Source organism: Prunus avium, chromosome 1 (assembly GCF_965620075.1).
Source record: "Prunus avium chromosome 1, drPruAviu1.hap1.1, whole genome shotgun sequence".
NCBI lineage: Eukaryota > Viridiplantae > Streptophyta > Magnoliopsida > Rosales > Rosaceae > Prunus > Prunus avium.
The window spans coordinates 14219778-14242858 of NC_142284.1; the positions used below are offsets into that span (position 1 = coordinate 14219778).

General features: G+C 35.7%; 1 protein-coding gene across 7 annotated transcripts; it reads left to right on the forward strand.

The window, feature by feature from the left end:
• The first annotated feature begins 14551 nt into the window (after window positions 1-14551).
• On the forward strand, window positions 14552-22804 carry LOC110744238 (putative disease resistance protein RGA3). 7 transcript variants are annotated; one of them, XM_088246698.1, is made up of 8 exons: window positions 14552-14739; window positions 14827-15963; window positions 17913-20475; window positions 20605-20688; window positions 20857-20989; window positions 21092-21684; window positions 22214-22278; window positions 22381-22804. In XM_088246698.1, exons 2-4 carry the CDS (start codon window positions 14848-14850, stop codon window positions 20634-20636), a joined length of 3711 nt encoding a protein of 1236 aa, XP_088102824.1. In that variant the 5' UTR covers window positions 14552-14739; window positions 14827-14847; the 3' UTR covers window positions 20637-20688; window positions 20857-20989; window positions 21092-21684; window positions 22214-22278; window positions 22381-22804. The 7 variants fall into 7 exon arrangements, with proteins under 7 accessions (XP_088102824.1, XP_088102823.1, XP_088102826.1 ...); XM_088246697.1 differs by having other exon boundaries at window positions 20879-20989; XM_088246700.1 differs by having other exon boundaries at window positions 17913-18177; window positions 18292-20475; window positions 20605-20989.
• Window positions 22805-23081: the final 277 nt, after the last annotated feature.

A 23081-nucleotide genomic window follows, 5' to 3' on the forward strand; every position in this document is an offset into this window, starting at 1 on the left:
AGTTGCACACACTTTCATATCAAAATTGAAGATAAATTAGTATCATAATAAACTTTCATAATGAAAACAAATTTCACATATGGACACAACATGTTTACCAAGGGAATATAAAAATTATTATGTCACTAAATGAATATAATGAATCTTTCCCATAGAGCATAGAGAAATTAAAACACACACAGAATTGCGGGGAAATAGAAGTGAGAAGAAAAGCCTATGATAGTACGAGCATTTCCAGCAACAAACCCTTGCCATGGCAAGGGGGGGGCTAGGGCTGACACTATTCACGTGAATAGTGGCTACCCTTGCCTTTTTTAGTTATGTGTGTTTCCAGCAATCAAACCCTTGCCATGGCAACTACTATTCATTTTTTTGTTTTTTTCACAATTTTTTTTACTTAAACAATTATTTTGGATAATATTTTCGGGTAAGATTTTTGGGTTCCTACGTGTCAATACTATTCATAACAAATAAGATTTTCGGTTTCACATTTCAGATAAATTTCAGATAAATTTGGGTTATTGTGCTTGCATAATCTATAAAAAAAAAATAATGGAAATGCAAGAAACTTTAAAAAATATTGTCAATGCAACATGTATAAAAAAGAAAATAATGGAAATGCAAGAAATTTTAACAAATTATTAGAAATGCAATAAATATTAACAAAATATAAATATTGCAAGAAACATTTAAATAAATATTGGAAATACAAGAAATATCAATAAAATATATAAATTGCAAGAAACATTTAAATAAAAATTAATGACATAGAAATTAATAAAACGAAAATTACAAATAATTTACCTCATTGCTAAGGTTTTCCCTACTTCTATGGTTGTTCATCGCTTTTGCCAAGGCATCTCTCCATTTCGCCAACTCTTTATTAAGAATTTTCCACCTACTAGATAATGCCATTTCCGTACGGGTCGAACCCATTGCCCTTTCACAAAATTCATGATGAATTTTTTTCCACATATGACAGAATTTCATTTCATTACCCGTTACGGGACAATGACTAATTTGGACCCAACACTCACACAACAAAACATCTTCCATCGTGCTCCATGCCCCTCCGATTTCATTAGAAGAACCCATACTATTTCCTAGAGAAAAATACAACTTGAAAGGGAAAAAACTTAATATTGAGTAGAAGGAGAAGAAAATGTATGAGGATTTGGTGTTAAAAGTGAAGAGTATTTGTTGGTATTTATAGAAAATAAATTCAGTATTTTTTTGGAATTTTTTTTAAAAAAATTCAATTTTTGTTTCAATTTTTTATTGCACAAAAAATCGGAGCCGTTGGATTGCTGGAAAAGATCGAATTGGAGAGCCCAGCTTGCGCCACGTGGAAGAGAGCCGTTGGGGGACTGTAGCGGGGCGCGTCAAATTTTTTTTAACGTTGGCACGTGTGCTACATGCGCCAACGTTAAAAAAATTTGAACGCCAGGGCTGACGTTAGCTCAAAACGAGTTTTGGCCCTCGGGCCAGCCCAGTTCGCTGGGTCCCACACCTTGCCCGGGCTGGGTTTTGTTGCTGGAAACGAGTTTTTGGGCTTGCCCCCCCCTAGCCCTCCCCTTGCCCTTGCTGCTGGAGTTGCTCTAAAGCAATGCAATTAGACTACATAAATAGGTCTACGTTTTTCAACATAAAACAAAACTACTCAACATTAGCCACACATAAAATTATAGCATTAAAGTTCCCTTTGAGGAAAAAATCAACTCCCACAAAAAAACTACACGGTTTTAAAATAAATAATTATTATTATTGTCAAAGGCAAATAACGTAAACATTTAAAGGCTAATTAAAACAAAACAAGATAAATCCCAATAAAGGAGATATTAAAACATTTATAATAAATATACAAAATAACTTCAGTTTTAAAGAGGTAATCAAAACTACTCAAAATCTGGAAAATTAAATTCAACATAAAACAAGTATTGAAATTAATTTTGTATTTTGAAATACCCACAAAATTTCAATAGTTACCAACATAGTTAAGGAAAAACTCAACCCCCACAAATGAAGGGAATTCTCAAAATAGGTGAAGACTGTACCAAAATTTTATTTGTTTTAAACTCATAAGATATGCCAATAATACTTTAGAGGATTTACGGGTTGAAAACCTTACACCAAAACTCAAAATTAAATGCCACTTACAATGATATAATTTATTATTTCATTTCAGTTTTCTCAAGAAGGTTTCACAATGTACACTTCTTGGAAATTAACTCAATATGGCAGCTATCAAGACTTCACAATCAGAAAGACATTAGTTCCTCAATATATTTGTATCAAAATTAACTCAAGTAAATAATATGAAGCACCTAAAAGCTCTTAACATGATTTTACATATGTGACATAAAGTAATTGTTAATAAGCTTTAAAATTAGAATAAAAATAACTTCTCCATAACTAAAATGTCCAAGAGATTTAGAAGCCAACATAAAAGAAAGTTTTCATTTTGTTGTTATCTCAAAGGCTCAAAAAACTGATGGCTGTTAGTATAAACCCCAAATTTCAAACGTAACAGATCCTAGCTTAAAATTGCATAATTCAAGGCAAATGAAATAATGCATTATTTAAAATTTAATTGGTCGTTCGAGTGATAATAACATTCTAAAGTGTAACCAGGTAGCAGTTCTTTTTCCTTCAAATCTAAAACATTAAAGCAAATATACCCATGTAAGACTCTTTAGAAAAAAAATCACAACATATATGGTAGTTGTCAATCGGAATAAAGCATTAAACCAAATCAATTAAATGACATAAACATGGTGCAAAAGAACCCAACGTTGAAAGCAATAAAATTCCAACATTAACAACATGATTTAATGGCAAGTATGAATACAATTTGCAGATTAAATCATATCAACGGAATTTAAACTAATATGCAGTTTTTTCCCAAAATTAATAATGCAAAACTGCAGCAAGACTATATAATCAAATCATAAAATTTCTTTTCCCTTTTTTTTCACCCTTTTGCAAGTTCCAAAAGTATTAACACACGAAAAATGTAATTAGATTTCATAAAATTGGTCATGTTAACGGTAATAATCACCCAACATTATTAACAACTTTATTGCCAAAAATAAAAGCTCTAAACGTCATGAAATTGACATTAAAGTTTTGAAACTGAAGCTGCATAAAAAATATATATAAAAAATCTCGTAATTGATTGCAATGCAAAAAGCTTCTAAATAAGTTAGTAGCAATTAACCACTTTTGGAACTAGAAAAACTAACGTCCAAAACCAATTATAGCATATTGGAATACTTTATATCCGGGAAATTAATCTCAACATAAAGTAAGTAATGAAATATATTTTTGTATTTTGAAAGTATACACACATACGCACAAAATAGAATAGTGTCAAATTTAATTTCTCCATAAATGTAAAAGATTTAGTTGTCAATAAATTGAGGTTGGTTCCAAAAACTGATGTATCTATATCGGCCAACTAGATGAGAAATTATAGAATGATACCGTACTACCACGTCAGCTCGTGATACTCCCACTCAAAATTTAACATGTGTACAACTTTTTAAAGAAAAATTTAAAATTTAAACAGCTGGATTTAAAATCCTTTTTTCAATTTAAATTTAATTTAACAAAAATGGAAATATCTAAAATAATAATAAATAAAAAAAATTCCTCAGCAACATCAACCCCTTCTTTCAACTTGCGACAAAGCCCCCACCCCACCCCTTGACCAAAAAAAAAAAAAAATCCCCCACCCCACCCCCACCTTTCTGCCATGGCTGCCGCTGGTCTTTCTTTTTTCATGTCTTTGTGTTTTTCTCTCTCCCCCTCCCTCTTCCTCCCTCCTCTCTATTACGGGTAGGGTTCAAGGAATTTAGATTGAAACTTTCTTGGGGGTGAGTTTATGGTCTTTGAGGAATCCAAGCTTTCAACATATATCAAGAGCAAACTCATTTGCCATGGGCTGTCATCATATTCACAGATAGAGAGACAGATAGTCATGACAGGGGGCTTCGTCGCCGTCGATGAGGCAAATGATTTTTGGGTTTTTATTTTTCTTTCTTTTTATTTGTAAGTGTTTAAAATTCTTTTATTTTTTTTAAAGGGTAAAATGAATACTCTAGTTGTCAAAAAGTTATACACATGTCAAATTTTGAATGGTAGTATCACCAGCTGACGTGGTGGTACGGTACTATTCTATAATTTCTCGTAAGGCTTTTATTATTGTTGGCTGCTTCAAAATTAAATTAAAAACCTTTCTGCCCGTTATCTATAATATTATCAAAATGCTATTAATTGACAAAAAACAATACACCCATTAAAGACAGAATTTGTTAAACCGAAACCAAAACTGAATCCATAGTAAATATTTCAAAATAACCCAATGAGTAGCAATAAACTGTTCCAATGACATTGAAGTAAATTTTGATAGTAATTAAAATATAAATATATTAAAGTTGTAGATATAACATGATGTTGTAAGGCTAACAGCTGAAAGAAATCAAAAGCAAAATAAATCAGTTTTTGATTTCATAACTGATAGGATATTTATACCAGGTAGCAGCAACGTTGAGCTATAATAATAATACCACATAAATTAGTATGTAGGTTTTTTATTTTCAAACACTAGCAGTAATTGCCCAAACGTTAGCAACAAATTATAAAAATATAAATGTACTAACAATATTTAAAGTAATTGAAATTGCATAGACAACATGAAAGCTTTAAACTGCATCTACCCAAAATAAATCGTAATTTTCAATTTGAAAAACCAACACAAATGCAAAAGCTTTAGTCAAAGAGTTAAAAGGTATTAAAGCAATAGCAATACGGGAAGAAAACAACTTTAACATACAAAGGCTTTAGATTGTTGGGTTTTAAGTAAAGAGGGAAGAATGAAGTGAAAGGATGGGTTTGCCTCAACGTTGTAGATGTTTTTTTTTTTTGGGTGTGTGTGCCTACAAGGGTATTTTGGTAATTTTCACACATAAGGGTATTTTAGTCATTTGGCCCAAAATTCAGAAACGATTTCCTACGTGTTCTTTTAGTCGACTAGTATCGTACTACCTTAGAATCATAATGGTCTCACTCAATTTCTTAAATGTCTTTTGAAAAATTCACAAAATGTTACATAAGGGCATTTTTGTCAAACTTGAAATTAAACACACTTGATCCAATAGTCTCAATCCAAAATCACTTGATAAAATACGCATAATAATTATTCACCCTAATATTATTATTATTATTATTTTCCACTAAAATACGAAAGTCTACTTTTAATTTTTTCCAGGGTAACATCGACCGTACGGGCTATTTGGATTCAAGGGCTGGTTTTCCCCAACAACTAATTCATTCAAAACGGAAATTTTCATAAGTGCAACCAAGTGAAGGGTTGCGTAGAAAGGGAGATAGATATATAAAAGCTTGAGCAATTTTTGTTTTCATTTTCTTAGGAGTTGAGAAGCTCATTCTAATTGAGCATTTAAGAGAAACTAGCCACAATTTTGATTTGTAACATAGAACTCTTATTTACAAGAAATGTAAGATAGAAGGAAAGGGAAAGTAGTTGCATTCGTTCGTTGGCCTCCTTCCATAATTGTTCATCGCACTGTGTTTCCAAAATTGCTGTCCTTTAATTTCCATTTTCCAAATCGGGTCTAGCGCACTTTGGCTATGATACTCAATTTTTTTAAAATTTCTTTTTACACTTGAGACAAGTGCGAATTAGATTTCTTTTTTCTTAAGTTTTTATTTTTGGATTATTAGTAGTTACGGAGTTTTACTTGTAAGTCTCCTCCAAGATACAAGAATTGAAATCGTTTAGATGACGTATTTTGGCCAGGCAAAAACGATTCCCGTTGTGCTTGTGACAGCTTTCTGAATCATATTAAAAAGGAACAAAACGTGTTTATTGTTATCTTTTGTGAAGCACTTTTAATAGGAATTTACAGAGAGGCCATTAAAGAGAAAGATGTCCCAGTTGTGAAAGATTACTTCCATTTCAGTTAGAACTTTTAAAAACAACCAATCCCTAATTGCTGGTAGTTTTGCAGTGAAGCAAACGTAAGCTCTGCTATACCTTTTTCCTTTCTTACTTACTCGTATATCTTGGTTTTTCCCAATGGGATCAATAATTATTTTGGCATAGTTTGTAGTTTCTCGGTAGGTGAATACAATACTTATATTATAGATTTAGGACAAAGCCCTCCAAGGTCTAAAAGATCAAGTTTCGGAAGGCGGGATAAAGATAATATTTCGGAAGAAGAAGTTGGGGGACTATTACCCCTTGTATGTTCCTAATGTACATCATATCATAAGGGTTGTAAAAGATCTTCGACCATTATTGTCAATAAATTTTGAGAAAAACGATAATTGTATTCATAAATTAGACACCATGCCTATAAGCCACAAGGGCATATGGATACCACCATATGAAATCGATATGGATTGGATATACCCCCTATGGGTATGTTTGGTACGCTCCACTGGACTGGACTGGACTGGACTGGACTGGACTAGGCTAAATAGCACTCGAAACCCATGTTTGGTAACAGACGGGACTAACTTAAATGAGACTATATAGTCCAATAGTGAAAAAAAGCCCTCACTCTGTCTGCCGCGCAAATCTCACGGCCTGGAGTTCCGGGCCGAGGGGATGTGCGTTAACACAGGGTTTCCTGCTTTTGGGTGCGGTGCGGTTGTGCGCGGGCGTGCCAGCACGGTTTACCGTGCATTGATGTTTTGGTGAGTGTTGGATGGGTGAATGGTGTGCCTATTTGATCTGTCTTCCTGGTCAAACGATTGTAGCCGAGAGAGGAACTGGTCTCGGCTGTTAGGTTCACGGCCTGAACTACAAGGCCGTCGAGTGATGGTGTTAGTGGTGGGTTTTGGGCGGTGCTCCGGCGCGCTGCTCAGGGAGCGACGGTCGTGTGATATATGGGGTGAGTGAACGAACAAACAGAGATGGTGCTCCGGCGCCTTGAAAATCAAGGGTCGTATGATATATTGATGAATGGATTCTGCTTACAACCTAACACTACTCCTAGGAAAGCAAGTAAAGATATTGAAAGTGCAATACAGAAGAAAATAAGTTGCTCCGTGGGAGGCTTGTTTTGGTGTTTGAACCCTTTGAATGTAGCTCGAGCCTTGTATTTATAGGAAGAGTCCCTGGATGAGTAATCGAGGCTGAATTTGCACATAGTGGAGTCTGATTAGCGCAAGTGGGTAGTCCATTCGACATTTGGGATCGTGAAGTATGGTGATGAGACCCCAGAAATCCCGGTGAATCTCGGCCGCCGCTCTTGATCGTGGGTTCTGAACCTCTGGCCGTGGAGACGCATTTATGGCCTGGATAGCTGGTGAACCAACATCTCAAGCTGTCAGAATTCTTGTGAGAATGTCCACGTCTAATCAATCTGATCTTCATCACCAAATCCTGACTTCAGTCACTTCCCACCTTCCCTCATGCATTAAATGCTACTTTGCGGCCAATGAGTTTTGCTGCATTAAACAGGCACTACTTCATTAAATGAAGTCTGGGACCCTGCTGTCACGTGATGATCTGACTTTAATCCCTTTGGCCGTGACCTTGCTCTACCTCGGCCTCGGCCCTCAATCGAGGCCGAGATGATCGTGCCTTAGCAATTTTTCTTGTTTCTCTGGAAGGTCAAAATACTCTGGCAAAATGCTGCGTTTCAGCCTCTGCGAACAAGTGTCAGGGCCGAAAGAAAGGACTCCTTCGGCCAGCTCGTGGCCGTGATTTATCAGGCACAAACACACTCGCCCGTCTAATATAGTGAGCCCGAAAAGTGGTTCACTAAATAGCACGTTCCTAAATAGAACACGCTAGTCCGACTCCTCTCTTTAAAAAATATTAGGATTTTATTTGTTTTCTTTTTATTATTGTTTTAAATTTTTAATTGGGATTTTTAACATTTATTTATTTATTAGGTCAAAATCCGTAATTAAATTTAAATATTACAAGAATTATTTTGATATTGCATTTGACCACATTTGTATTTGGAAAATCAAACTATAATAATTGACAAATGCTTGATATTCTTTTTATATTGAAACAAGTTTAATAATTCATGATGTGCTGGAAAATCAAACTATAATAATTGACAAATGCTTGATATTCTTTTTATATTGAAACAAGTTTAATAATTCATGATGTGCTGCTTTCTTTATCGCAAGCAATTATTACCTTGTTAAATTATATTTTTCAGTTTAAAGTCAAAAGTCAAATATACAAAAATTATACATATATATATATATATATATATATATATATTTTTTAAATTATTTTTTACTTGGTCTTCCATGAAAGACGTAGAATTATATAGAGTGAGTTTAGCTCCTTAGTAATGTTTCAACCAACAAAAAATAGAAGAATTGTAGTAGTCTTGGGGCAAGGCTAAGGAGCAACTAAGATAAATCTTGAGAAGCCAAAAAAAAAATATCAAAATTTTATTCTTCATAAACAATCATAATTTTATTTGTTTTATTGTTTTAAATCTTTGAATTGTGTTTCTTTGTAGCATTTATTTATTTTTAGGTCAAAATTTCAAATTAAATTTAAATATTATAAGAATTATTTTTTAGTCCGACACAGCACCAAACATAGGTCTTCACTATTTTTACAATCCAGCTTCTTAGTCCGACGCAGCACCAAACGTAGGTCAGTACTTAATCCAGCTTAGTCCAATCCGAGCTAATCCAAGACAGTCCCAGGATTTAGTCCAGTCCATGACAGTCCGCCGTACCAAACGACCCCTACAAGTCTAAGGGGGTGTATCCAATTCTAACTTTTAAAGACTTTTATAAAGTTAAAAAGTCTGGAGGTATTCAACTGTGACTTTTAAATAGTATTTAAAAGTTTAGGTGTTATTCAATTATGACTTTTAAAAAGTAGTTAAAAGTATTTAAAAGTATTTAAAAGTTTGATGGTATCCAAAAACTTAATGACTTTAAAAATCTTATTAAATAAATGACTTTTACATACTTTTAAGGCTAATTGTTAATAGTGAAAATACATGTAGGATGACTATATATGCCTAGAGGGGGTTAATAGGCCAATTTAATATTATAATCAAATAAATTAAAATAACTTTGGTAGCAGGATTGATATGCCTTATCAATCCTGAAACATGCTGGGAATAAAATAAAAGAACACAGAGAGAATTATTTTACGTGGTAAAACCCCACCTCTGGGAAAAATCCACGGGACTCCTCAGTCCAACACAAATCCACTATAGAATGATGATTACAAGAAGTACTCACACACTTATCCTAGACACATTCTAGATAATGTTTACCGACTTCTTCGTAACTCAACTTCTGTCACGGGATGATCTTCGACACTCCTTATGTTGAACGCAATACTGGTCACGATTGCTTCAAGCTCGCCGGAGGAAAACCGCCACCACGGTCTTGGTGCCCTCAACCGTATGAGTCATTGATATGCACATCAATGCAATATGAATTATGAAAGTGTTTGATAAATCACCAAGTAATCAAATATATGCACAGCAGCTTTTACTTAAGAATTCTATATGCTCAATACGAATATCAAAAGCCGTATTGCAATACTAAGAAGGTCCCGCAATATTTATGCCCATTATCAAGGGAATTGCTTTTAAGGCCTAAGAGATTAATTATTGCAAATCACCTCATTGATTCTATCAATTCGCCAGCTTTTATGCATGCCTCCAATTACCTTCCAATCCTATCTTTTAATATAAGAAAACCAATTATAGTATGAAGCAAACAATGAATGATAAAGGACGTGCACTCCAAGTTTGAGATAAAAAGGAATATTTTAATTTAAAACAAAATAGAGTTCAACTAGGAAAGTAATCTCAAGAGATAAAATCTAATCCTATTAAAAATAGGATTAACATAAAAATACTTTATTGAAAATAACTCAAACTAGGAATCCTAAAATGAATGCATGATTATGTCATGATTTACCTGAAAACAGTTTCCTCATATTGGTCAAGTCATGCCTCGGAAGTATGGGGTTGAACGAGTTGTGCCAAAATGTCCAGTAACAATTCTTCACACACTAGTTTTCAAACTATGCTAGAGTCTAGGAAATGGCAATACAAATTTCATACTAACAAAAGGAGTGAGAACCGTATTGTGACTTTGGATGAAAAGGAGACGTAATCAAGGTGATAGAGCACCAAAATATATTGGTAAGTTGTTGATTTCATTTTAATTTGGTTTTGCTTTTTTATTTTCCTTATACCTCACAATTTTGATTTCAACCCAAGATTTCCCCCAATTTGCTAAACTCTAATAGCACAATATACCATAAGTGGTTGAGTTAGAGGAAGAAGACTGAAGGCGATTCCTAAATGTTTTGAATAAAAATAGCATTTAACGAAAGATAACAGAATGTCTATAAATTGTGAACTTTGGGAAACACAGTGACTAATTTGGCTAATTTTTTTTCTAAGTGACCAAATTGAATTTTTGTGTAAAACCCAGTGACAAAAAAATTATTTAACCCATAATTTTAAAAAGTCACAATTAAATACTACTAAAATTTTATAAAATTGTTAAAAGTTTAAATTGGATACCTCTATACTTTTAAATTTTAAAAAACCTTTAAAAGTTTGAATTGGATACACCATGTGTTTTAACTATCACTAAAGTAGCTCACTATTTTGTCCATATCGAAGAATTTCTTTGGCTCTCTTTCTTTCTCTCTGGACAGGAAGCGTCGGTGGCTATTGCAAAGGGAGGGGAAAGCCTTATTTATGGGATAAGCTTTGGATGCCATCCGTGAAGGTGCAATCATCTCTTCCAACATGTGGGGGCAAGTGCTCCGTCCACACCACTCATTCACAACACGCTATGTTGCACGGACACTCCAAAATGTTGGAGTGTCGGAGTGTCGGACACGCCGACACGGCTCCGACACGCCCCCGACACGCCTTGGACACGGTCAACGGTTGGGACACGGTCAAGACACGGCTCCGACACGGTCAAGACACGGCAGGGATCAGTTTGAAATTTTGAAAATAAAATATGGGGTCTAAACGTGATTTTTGAAACTTTGGTGGACTAATTTGAAATATTTTTAAAAAGATGAGCTAAAAGTGGAAAAAGACTTTTTTAAACCTAAATCTCACCTTTTCTGCTGCCAAACTTCATTTCCTCCGTCACCGCTCTTCTCCTCCCCTTCTCCTGGTTTTGCACAAGGTAACCGTAAGTCTCTTTGCAATTTTTTTTTCTCTGTTTTCAAATGCATTTATTTATGTTTTCTATTTTCTTTTCTTATCTCCCTCCACAGTAGTAGCAGAGTTGGATTTAGTGGTGAGGTGACAATTGTTTTTTTTTTTTTTTTTAAAAGAGAAACACAACAAATAATAAAAAGAAATCGTGGCCAAACTCAGGTTAGGCTTTACAACTTTTTTATTTTGTTTCTCCATTTTGATGTGTTTTTTGTGTGGGTATCTTTGTATGACTGTATCTGTATTTGTTTTTTTATTTTTAATAAAAGTCTTGTTACTTAGTTGTTGAGTATATTTGAATTTGGTTTATTAATTGGGTATTAGACATAATGAATGTGAACCATGCTGAATTTTTTTTATAGGGAAAGATGAATGTGAATCACTTGATGAACCAGAATTAGAGGATGTGTTGTTTTCTAATAACAACAACAATGAAGATATAGATGCTTGAAGAAGATTGAGAGTTAGATCATTTATGCTTTATTTTTGTGGTGTATTGATTATTATGTATGGATGATGAACATGAGTTATTTGTTTTGTTTTATGGAATTATGTGACATTGAAGTATTGAGAATAAATTATTATTTTAATTGCCGTGTCCTAGCCGTACCCGTGTCCTAATTTTTTGAGATTTTCTGTGTCGCCGTGTCGCGTTTCCGTGTCCCCGTACCCGTGTCCGTGCAACATAGACAACACGTATAAGAGCAAATCTAATCAGAGGATCCAATTTTTCATCAAACTAGTTCGTGTCTGTTGTGTTAAAATATGTATATTAGTCCATTTTTATTTATGCAAATTACACATGTTGCATAAAATGTTGGTTTGCCGTTCTAAAAAACAAAATTGATTGATGATTTCAAACTTAGGTTAAAATGGTGAGTGATAAGAGAGAGTGATGATTAAATTGGAAAAATTAAAATTACGGTGATTAAAATTGTTTTCGTACCTAACTAAGAGCAGTTCCAGCAACAAGGGCTGGGGGGTTTTAGGCCCAAAAACCGTTTCTAGCAGCAAGGGCTGGTCAACGTAGCTGCTGGGGCCCACGAAACCAAGTCAGCCCTCAGGCAAGATGAGCTCGAGTTCAAGCCCAGGTTTGTTGACGTCAGCAACAAAAAAAAATTAAAAAAAATCTACAAAAAATTTCAGATTTTAAAAAAAATAAATACTTAGCCATAGTTTTCACTTCCCACACCAAAACTCTATACAAATTTCTCTCCTCATATCTCATGTGAATAGTTGTTTCCATGGCAATGGGTGGAAACACCACAACCTTTTGCAAGGGCAGCCACTATTCATGTGAATAGTAGCTGCCCTAGCCCCCCCTTGCCATGGCAAAGGGCAAACTGGTGGAAGTGCTCTAACTCTAGTAACTAAAAATGTTTTTTACCCTTTTGTTTTTACACTTTGTTTATTTTTCCTGTTTTGCATTTTTAAAATGGAGTTATTTTCTCATGAACTTAATGTAACATTTGACTGTTTGTTCATGAAATTGTTTGTAGTCTCATTATTCGTTGGTACCACCACCAAACAAATGCCAACAAATGCATTTGGTAATACACTACTGTTCACCCGTTTTGATTTGTCTCCTGTGATGGTAGGGTAAAGTTCCCCATTGTCTTGAAAACCATTGACTGGTCAACAAGTCAACTTTCTTTAGTGTGCGAGCGTGCCACTGCTAGCTATGAAAAATTCTAGCAGACTTCTTTGAAATAGGTAACTTGCGCCCCAAGTTACTAATTTCTGAACAAGCGATTGTGAATTTGGGTGAGGAATATCTCCAAAGTAAGTTCTTTTCTTGCCTCAAACTGGTGAGGACTTCACAATTTTTCACAGTACAAAATTGGTAGTTCTAGCCAGAATAAATGATAAGAGAGTGAACCGTTTTCAGGCAGAACTCCCTTTTACAAAATTTAAAATGGAAAAAGTAACTATAAAAAGACAAAAAGAGGGCTGCGCTTCCATTTCTGTCTGGGTAGATGCTTCTGATCTGGGCTGGATTGGGTATGCCTGTGCTGGACTGGGCTTTCAACAACTTCAACTGCTAAGCTTCAGCTGCAAATTGATAACAAAACTTAGGTTTGGCAGAGCTTTAATCTATTTCAAGCCCTGGAAGGCTTGTGAACGGGCAGAACTGCGACCTCTTTGGTCTGAAAGGGACAGAAGTGGCTGTACTGGAAGATTACTGAACTGGAACCGTACTGTGGCACCTGTTCTGCTTAGTCAGGGCTCTCCATAAATTTGTTGAGGTTTTCATATTTGTGAAAAATCCAAACTCTACTTGCTTTGGCTTAACTGTAACGAGAAAAATCTCGTTTTTGGATGACTTTTTCTAAGTCTAGAAACTGAAAATCTTGACTTGTAGCTGGCTTTTCTTGTGGCTTAACTAGCTTTTGGTTGTTTCAATTTGCTTGAAGGTTCTCTGAGATCAAGTGATCATTTTGAGTGTTTGTCTTTTGACTGATTTTTGGCTGTGTTTGATTGCGTGTGTTGATCTGTTCACCCTTTCTTATATTTATAGAAAAAAAACTTTTTGGGAGTAAAGACTTTAATTTTTAATAATGGGCGGCAAAAATTCCCAAAAAGATCTTCTATTTTAAATGTAAAAGAAAGGGGGTTTTATCACTTCATGGCAGTTAGGCCCTTAATGATCAGTTCCCGAGACAGTCACTTCTGTTTTTTATGGGGAACCTCACCTCCTTTTTTCCAGTCTACCTGCTCTTTCAAATTGTGATGGTAAGTTTGATTTTCCAGTTAAGCAACTCCCTTTTCCCTGTTTCCTGCTTATCTCCTATTTTTAGAAAACACAGTCTGCGTATCACTTGAAAATAGTGTCTGCCGAATTATATATATATAACGGGATTTTGATCTCTCTCTGTCTGTACCAAACTAGAGAAACCTTTCTGCAAGAGTGTATTCATAAATTCCTGTAACTTTTCTTTGTGACTTTAGTTGAAATTTTTGACTTTTCAAAGTTCAGGTAAGTCACGTGAGTCTCTCTCTCTGTTTGGGTTTTATTTTGAACAAGTCAAGCCCAATTTTGGGTTTCTTTGAGGCCCAGGTCATTCATGCGCTTTTAATATTTTCTGGGCTTCCTTCGTTGGGCTCGAATGCACGGTCTTGGCTTGACTTTGTTGGTGTTTGTCAAAAATGATCGTGTGCTTTTGACTTTGGACTGGGCGCACCAAATTTAGGCCCAAACAAGTACCACGGTATAAAGCAGATAGTAGCAGCTGTTCAGGTGTCGTCTCATTATTCGTCCGTCCCACCACCTGACAAATGCCACGGTGGTAATGCAGAACCACTTTATAAAGTAGATTGGAGGTATCTCATGATCAGTTGGTGAGAAATGCATGTGTCCACAAATATCAAAATGGTAGAGCCCAGCAAGACTTTTAAGTGTCCTCCTGAGAGTTAAAGAAGCTCCTCTGCCTGTCTCTGCGTGCTATTGCTGTCTTGTTTTGCAAATCTGCATTCATCATCTCCTTCTCCTTCTACCTACGAGAGAAGCTCTGTGCCTGTGCGTCTTCATCCATCTTCAGTCTCTTCTTCTCGTTTCTTATTTAATTAACTAGCATTAATATGATCTGCTGTTTGTCTTGCGCAGGGTTTAGACAAGGAAACTAAGATGGCAGTAGAACCTGTGCTTACTTTCGCGACCGAGGGAATACTGACGAAGCTGACTTCCCTTGTTTCTCACGAAATCAGTCTTGCCTGGGGATTCAAAGCTGAACTAGGGAAGCTCAATGAATCCTTATCCATCCTTCAAGATTTCTTAGGAGGTGCTGCTGAGAAGGCACAAGATGGTGGCAAGCCAGTGGAAGGCTGGGTGAAGAAACTTAAAGACATAGCTGATGAGGCTGATGATGTCTTGGAAGAAATCAACTATGAATTTCTCCGGAGACGAGTAGAACTGCATAACCATATGGGAAAAAAGGTGCTCAACTTCCTTTCTGCCTCCAATCCCATTTTGTTTCGACAAAAAATGGGACATAGAATTAGAAAAATCAGCGCTTCTCTGGCGGACCTCAAGAGCGAAGCATCTTACATCGGATTAATTGCAAAGAAAAAAGATGCAACCCCTCAAAGAATTAGAGAGGACCGAGAAACCAACGCATTCATTAGTAAAGATGAAATCATCATTGGAAGGAAGGACGTTGTGTCAGACATAGTTACAACATTGACCAACTCCAACATGAATCAAGAAAATCTGTCGGTTATGGCGATTGCGGGAATGCCAGGACTGGGAAAGACAACTTTGGCCAAGTCAGTGTACAATGAGGGTGCTATCGATGTGTATTTCAACAAAAAATTGTGGGTGTGTGTATCAAACACTTTCAACGTCAATTCAATTTTAACTGCGATGTTAGAATTACTCTCAGGAAAGGTAGCGACGACAAGTCAGCAAGCATTGCTTACAAACCTCCGAGAAGAGTTGTCGGGAAAAAGGTATTTTCTTGTACTTGATGATGTTTGGAATGAAGAGTCTGAGAAATGGGAAAGGTTGAAGAGCTGTTTGTCAAAGTTGAATTCTGCTCCAGGAAGCAAAATTATTGTCACTACCCGCAGTGGCATAGTTGCATCACTCACAGAAACACTTCCGCGACCTAAATTGGACCTTCTATCAACAGATGAATGCTGGTCCATATTGAAACATGCAGCTTGCTCAGATGGTAGTTCTGATATAGAGAGAATTGGACGGGAGATTGCTAAAAATTGTGAAGGTCTACCATTGATGGCACAGGTACAAATACTATATATTATACATACATATATATATTTTTTATACAAGCATTGCTTACATCAGGCATTTTTATTTATTTATAATTTAATAGATTATTGGATGATTTCTGGGAACTTAGGGATCATATCATGACTGGGTTATTTTGAATTGCATTGATGAATTTTCATGTAGAAAGAAATAACCGTGGCCCTCCCAGGGATGTCTCCAACCTTTAATTAACCTCAATATTGATATATGTAAATTGCCAAACCTCAAATTCACAAAAATATTGCTTATTAAACTATTAAAAAATCAATTAAACATGATATGTCGGTCGGCTTGTCTCGGGCAACATCTGTCGGTCAACATCAGAAAAACATTCAATCTCGTATCCAGAAGTTTTTTCATTTTTTTTTATGCATAGGCTACCTATATTATACAATAAAATTTTCATATGGGCTTGCGGCCCGGGGACTGTTAATAAAAGGGTTTTAAAAAGGATTTTTTTTTTTTTTGGTCTCAGAAAATAAGGGTCCGTTCGGTATCATTTTCAAGGGCAATTTTCTGTTTTTGTTTTCTGTTTTCACGTGAAAACGTGTTCGGTGGGTTATTTTGAGAAACAAGCCGAAATTGTTTTCTGAGAATGAAAATGAAAGTATGAATAAATGTTGAAAACGCCAGAAAGTCGTTTTCGTTTTCGGCGTTTTTGTTTTCAGTCTCTCCGAATCAAAGCCAACTCTCCTCCGTCACTTGAGCAAACAATCCAAATCAAATTATATGCAAAACAATCAAATCTCCTCATTCCAACCATAATCAGCCCCAAAATTTCAAGGAAAAAAAAACTCATAATCACACAAATCTGCAACTAAGAAAAAAAGACAGAGATGAAGAAGAAAAAAAAAAGACTGAGAGGAAGAAGAGAAAGAATCAGAAAGAGGGAGAAGAAATGAAAGGGAAGAGAGAGAGAGAGAGAGAGAGAGAGAGAGAGAGAGAGAGAGAGAGAGAGAGAGAGAGAGAGAGTTGCAGAGGGAGAGATGAGAAAAACCAGCCACCACATACCCAGCTCAACCACCATCACCACCCAATCTAACCACCACAACCATTAATTAGTGGAACCGGAGAGGTGGGTTGATGGGATTCATGAAGGAAGGAGGAGTTAGAGTGAAAAAGAGGGAAGGAAGAAGAGAAGAGAAAGTAGAGAAGAGGAAGAAGGAAAGAAAAGGGAACGGGTCTGGGAAGGAAAGAAGAAGAAAAGAGGAAGAAAGAAAGAAAAGGAGAAAAAGGAGAAAAGAAAAAAGAAAAGAGATAAAATATAGTTTTATCTTTTAAAAAACAATAGAATTTTTCATTTGTTAAATTATACATTTTTAAAAATATTTTTTCAAAACAGAAATAAGCAAAAATACCCTTGAAAAATAATTCACATAATATTATTCTCAATTTGTACTACCATATATATTTTTATTGTTTATAATAATTTTAGACTCTAAAAATATCAGAATTTTTTAAAAAAAAATAGAACTGAAATTATAAAAAATACACCTGAAAAACAATTGTACTACCAAACACGTTTTCATTGTTTTTGTTTTCTGAAGATGTTTTCTAATTATCTACCAGACGCATTTTCATTTCCTGAAAATGCAAATTTGTTTTCTTGTTTTCATTCTCTGAAAATATTCTCTGAAAACACTCTCTGAAAACGTTACCAGACGGGCCCTAAGGGATTTAAAAGGGAGAATCTGTTCGGTGCTAAACATAGGGGGGTTATGGCATGGGATTGTTAATAAATCATTATTAATTAATGGATAATTTTGCCGTTCAATTCAAATTTTGGGTTTTAGTTAGAAGTATGTGGGTTTTTGTCTAGACTATTTTAGTTGCAAGGGGCTATATCTGAATGACTCTTCTTTAAATAGCTAATTTTTTTTATCTACTAATTATTTGATAGAAATTCTCTAATCAATTACCAGGTTTTGGGAGGCATTTTGCGCTCTAAAAAGACTCCTGCTGAATGGTCTGAAGTCAAAGACAATAGAATATGGGACTTACCAAAGACAGAAGATAGAATCATGTCAGTCTTGAAGTTGAGTTTCGATAATTTGGAATCACCAGCACTGAAGCAATGTTTTTCATATTGCTCAGCGTTCATGAAAGATGATGAGATGGAACGAGATGACTTGATTCAACTTTGGATGGCTGAAGGATTCCTCCGTCCTCCTGAGATGGAGGATATAGGTAATGAATATTTTGATATTCTATTCCAAAGCTCCTTATTTCAGAATGCTACAGTGTATGATAATGTCATTGTTACTGAATGCAAGATGCACGATCTCGTGCACAATCTTGCAGAACGTGTATCCGAATCTGGAAGCATGATGCGAGACTTCCACAAGATTGAAGATGTTGCAACTCCAATTATAGAAAGAATTCCAGAAGGTAGTAGTGGGAAATTGAGAACATTGTTTTCGAATGTTGAAGCACTACCTGGAAACATGTTGCCATGGTTTAAAGCTTTACGTGTCTTAAAATTATATGGGGCACATATTAAGGAGCTTCCAATTTCAATCGGAAAGCTTAAACACTTGAGGTATCTTGACATTTCCCGAACAGGAATCAAGAGACTCCCAAATTCTATTGGCAAACTATACAACCTACAGACATTAAGAGCAGCAAACTCCCACCTTGAAGAATTTCCAAAAGACGTGAAAAACTTGATCAACTTGAGACATGTTTATTGGGATAAGGTTACGAAATTTCCAGTTGGGGTCCTAGGGAAATTGACTACCCTTCAAACATTATCTCCCTTTTATGTGGATAAGGAGATGGGACGCGGAATGGAGGAGCTGGCTGCCTTGAATCAATTGAAAGGTGAACTCAATATTTATAATCTGGAAAAGGTAAGCAATGGAGATGAAGCAAGGAAAGCTAAATTAGAGGAGAAGAAAAATGTACGCTTGTTGGCATTGATATGGTCAGAAGATAGGTCAATAATCAACAATAATAATGATGAGGATGTACTAGAAGGCCTCCAACCACATTTGAAGTTGGAAACACTAGGTATTGGGTTTTTCATGGGTGCTAAATTTCCATCATGGATGATTAAGCTTGACAATTTAAAGAAGATTTTCTTCCGTTGGTGCAAGAAATGTGAAAAATTCCCGACACTCAGCCATCTACCGCATCTTACAATTGTTGGGATTGCTGGAATGCATAATCTAAAACGTATTGGAGAAGAGATTTATGGAAATGACGTATTTCCAGCACTGAAAGAATTACGCATTTGTTATTGCGAGGAGCCAATTGAATGGATGGAAGCACTAGGAAAAGTCATGGTGTTTCCTTGCCTGGAGAAGCTGGAGATCGAGGGTTGTCCCAACCTAAGAAAGGTTCCTAGTCATTTTTCATCTCTGAAGAAGTTGAAGATACAAGATAATGAGGAGCTTACATGTCTGCCTAAAGGGATGTTGTTGAAGATAGAACGTATGAAGATAAGAGATTGTGAGAAGTTAACTTGTATTGCACCCGATGTCTTTGGTTGTTGTGCATCTCTTCAAAAGTTGTCTGTACACGAGTGCCCTAGTCTACAATCTATTCCAGATTTGCATAGCTTCCTATCCCTCCATAAATTGAGAATTCAATATTGTGATAGATTAGAAAGTTTGGTGAGTAGTGGGCTTGTCTCTGTTGTGAAGTTGAGAATAGATCATTGCAATGGTCTACAATCTATTCCAGCTTTAAACCTCTTCACATCCCTCCGTGAATTGAGCATTGAATATTGTGAGAGATTAGAAAGTTTGGTGAGCAGTGGGCCTGTCTATGTTGTGGAGTTGCTGCATATAAGAGATTGTAGTGGTCTACAATTTATTCCAGATTTAAACCTCTTCACATCCCTCCATGAATTGAGTATTGAAAAATGTGAGAGATTAGAAAGTTTGGTGAGTAGTGGCCTACAACTGCCCGCCTCTCTTGTGAAGTTGGAAATAAGAAATGCCTCTAATTTAGAGAGTCTTCCAAGTTTAGACAACCTCACATCTCTCTCTGAGTTGGTGATTGTTAATTGTGGAAAATTAAAATATCTGCCCACAGGGATACACTGCTGCGCTAGTTTGAAGATATTGGAACTTGGTGGGTTCTGGAAGGAGCTCGATTCCTTCCCTGATTTCCATCTTCTTGGAACATCACAACTTCAAAGATTAGTTTTGACCGGGTGGCCCAAGCTCAAGTCTCTGCCTCACCAAATTCAACACTTCACGTCTATAACATATTTGTGGATAGACCGTTTCGATGGAGTGGAGGCTCTTGAGGATTGGTTGGGTAACCTTACATCTCTTATGACGCTAAAGATTCGCTTTTGCAAGAAGCTCATGAATCTACCTAGTGTCACAGCTATGCAACGCCTCACCAAATTACAAACCCTACAAATTCAGGAATGTCCCTTTCTGAAGGAAAGATGCACAAAGGATAGCGGCCCAGAATGGCCCAAGATTTCTCACATTCCACAGCAGTGCCCAGGATTTCTCACACTCCACAGCAGTAATTTCTTCTTTCCTGAAATCAAATTTCCTTTTCAATCTTCACCTTTCGGTTTAACTAGAGTTTATTCATTCTGAATCATTTCTCAAAGGAATAAGACTTGTTTATCCTTCTCCTTTTTCTTGTCAGTTCATGGAAATTTGCTAGAAAAGAGAGATTGACTCTACGCGTACAATGAATTCGTAATGGCTCCAACTTTGACAGTGAAGAAATGTAAGGTTTTCAAACTCCCACTTCCACTTGTCTTCTAATGGGCCCGTCTCTTATTTCGAATATAATCTTCTCTTTTATGGGGAAAGACTTGAAAGGAAGGTGTAAGAAGTTTTTTAATTGCTGATTTTATAAAGAATTGCTGAAAGTATCAAGTAAACAAGATTTTAGCAATGTTTTTCATATTGCCCAGCGTTCATGAAAGATGATGAGATGGAACGAGATGACTTGATTCAACTTTGGATGGCTCAAGGATTCCTCCATCCTTCTTCAGAAACAAGTAATCTAGAGATGGAGGATATAGGTAATGAATATTTTGATATTCTATTCCAAAGCTCCTTATTTCAAGATGCTACAGTGGATGATGATGGCATTGTTACTGAATGCAACGTGCACGATCTTGCAGAAAGTGTATCCGAAATTGGAAGCATGATGCGAGACTTCCACAAGATTGAAGATATTGCAACTCCCATTATAGTTCCAGATGGAAGTAGTGGGAAATTGAGAACACTGTTTTCGAATGTTGAAGCACTACTTGGAAACATGTTGCTATGGTTTAAAGCTTTACGTGTCTTAAAATTATATGGGGCACATATTAAGGAGCTTCCAATTTCAATCGGAAAGCTTAAACACTTGAGGTATCTTGACATTTCCCGAACAGGAATCAAGAGACTCCCAAATTCTATTGGCAAGCTATATAACGTACAAACATTAAGAGCAACAACTGCCATCTTGAAGAATTTCCAAAAGACGTGCAAAACTTGATCAACTTGAGACATGTTTATTGGGATAAGGTTACGAAATTTCCAGTTGGGGTCCTAGGGAAATTGACTACCCTCCAAACATTATCTCCCTTTTATGTGGATAAGGAGATGGGATGCGGAATAGAGGAGCTGGCTGCCTTGAATCAATGGAAAGGTTAACTGAATATTAATAATCTGGAGCAGGTAAGCAATGGAGATTGAAGCAAGGAAAGCTAAATTAGAGGAGAAGAAAAACGTAAGCTTGTTGGCATTTGTATGGTAAAAAGATAGGTATATAATCAACAATAATAATGATGAGGATGTACTAGAAGGCCTCCAACCACATTTGAAGTTGGAAAGACTTGAAAGGAAGGCGTAAGATGTTTTTTAATTGCTGATTTTATAAAGAATTGCGGAAAGTATCAAGTAAACAAGATTTTAGTAATTTCTCATGCTTTCAATCTTAATTGTATTAGCATAGGTTTCAATCTTAATTGTATTAGCATAGGTTTTTGGCTACTTAATTTTTGATAATATTGCTGCTATTGTTTCAGTAATATATGTTGTTCAGGAGTTTATTCAGCATTGGTCGTCTCACCACTGGATTCTATTCCAATTATATTAAGGATATATTAAGGATATATGTTGTTCAGGAGTTTATCTAGCATGATTTCTGTACTTGTATATTTGATTAGAATTACAATTATAGGTATTTATCACTCCATGATTGGTATTTATTTATGCATATAAATATTTTCTTAGGCATGCCATTTGTCATTGAGCAGGTACTCTTTCGTTGCAAGGCAATGCTTCTCGGTATTTGTGGATTCTTTATCACCACTGTGTAGAGGTAATGTGTCTAGTCTGAGTAAATATTCTTGTGCATTGTTAATTTCAGTATTTCTGTTATATGAAGTTGATAAGGCTGAGCATTTTCGTTTTTTCTTTTCAGGGCCTGAGGGGTGGGTAGAGAGGATTTTATTTGCATCGTAACAACTTAATTGAAACAAAACAAAGAATGAAATGAAGGAATACCCTCTCTGTTGTACCATGTAGTTGATGCAAACATGCAGCACTTTTAAGATTTTGAACCTACATTTTTTAGCATATTCATCATCTCCAAGGAAAAAAAATGAAGTGGAGTGGAGTTCATTGTTTCTTTGAATGCTGTGGTAACCGTTGACAAATATTTACGTCTTAAGCATCAGTTTTAGTACCAATATTATTCTGATATACTCTGTTCTCTAATGCCGGAATGTGTGTAAAACTTTTGTTAGTTGGCATGTCAACCCATTTCTTGTCTGTAATTGATATAACCTTCAAGTAATTTGAAACATACTGGATTTTATATGGGATCATGGAGATTTTCTCGATTAGTAGTGTGGGATTTAATGTGAATCTTGAAAGTGTTGAACCGTTGTCATTTTTCTTGCTGGATGAGAGCAGAGAGGCCCCCTCCCCTGTTCCTAGAGTATTTACCAAGTCTTTCTTAATGGATTGTCGAGTACCTGCAGTATCACAGGAATCAGGTAAAACAATCTTCTGTTACAATTTATAGATGGTAGTTGCAAGCTTTGTACTATGATATGTTGAAAGTTGGAATTTATTTTGTATATTTTCTGCTAAGTTGTTTTGTTGTTATATTTGACCTAT

Bases quoted from the DNA above. Each gene is read 5' to 3' on its own strand.
- LOC110744238 (XM_088246696.1), top strand. From the start codon at position 14,848: ATGGCAGTAGAACCTGTGCTTACTTTCGCGACCGAGGGAATACTGACG. The intron at 15,964-17,912 runs GTACAAATACTA...ATCAATTACCAG, and splicing joins GTCTACCATTGATGGCACAG to GTTTTGGGAGGCATTTTGCG. The intron at 20,476-20,604 runs GTAATTTCTTCT...TTTTCTTGTCAG, and splicing joins ATTTCTCACACTCCACAGCA to TTCATGGAAATTTGCTAGAA.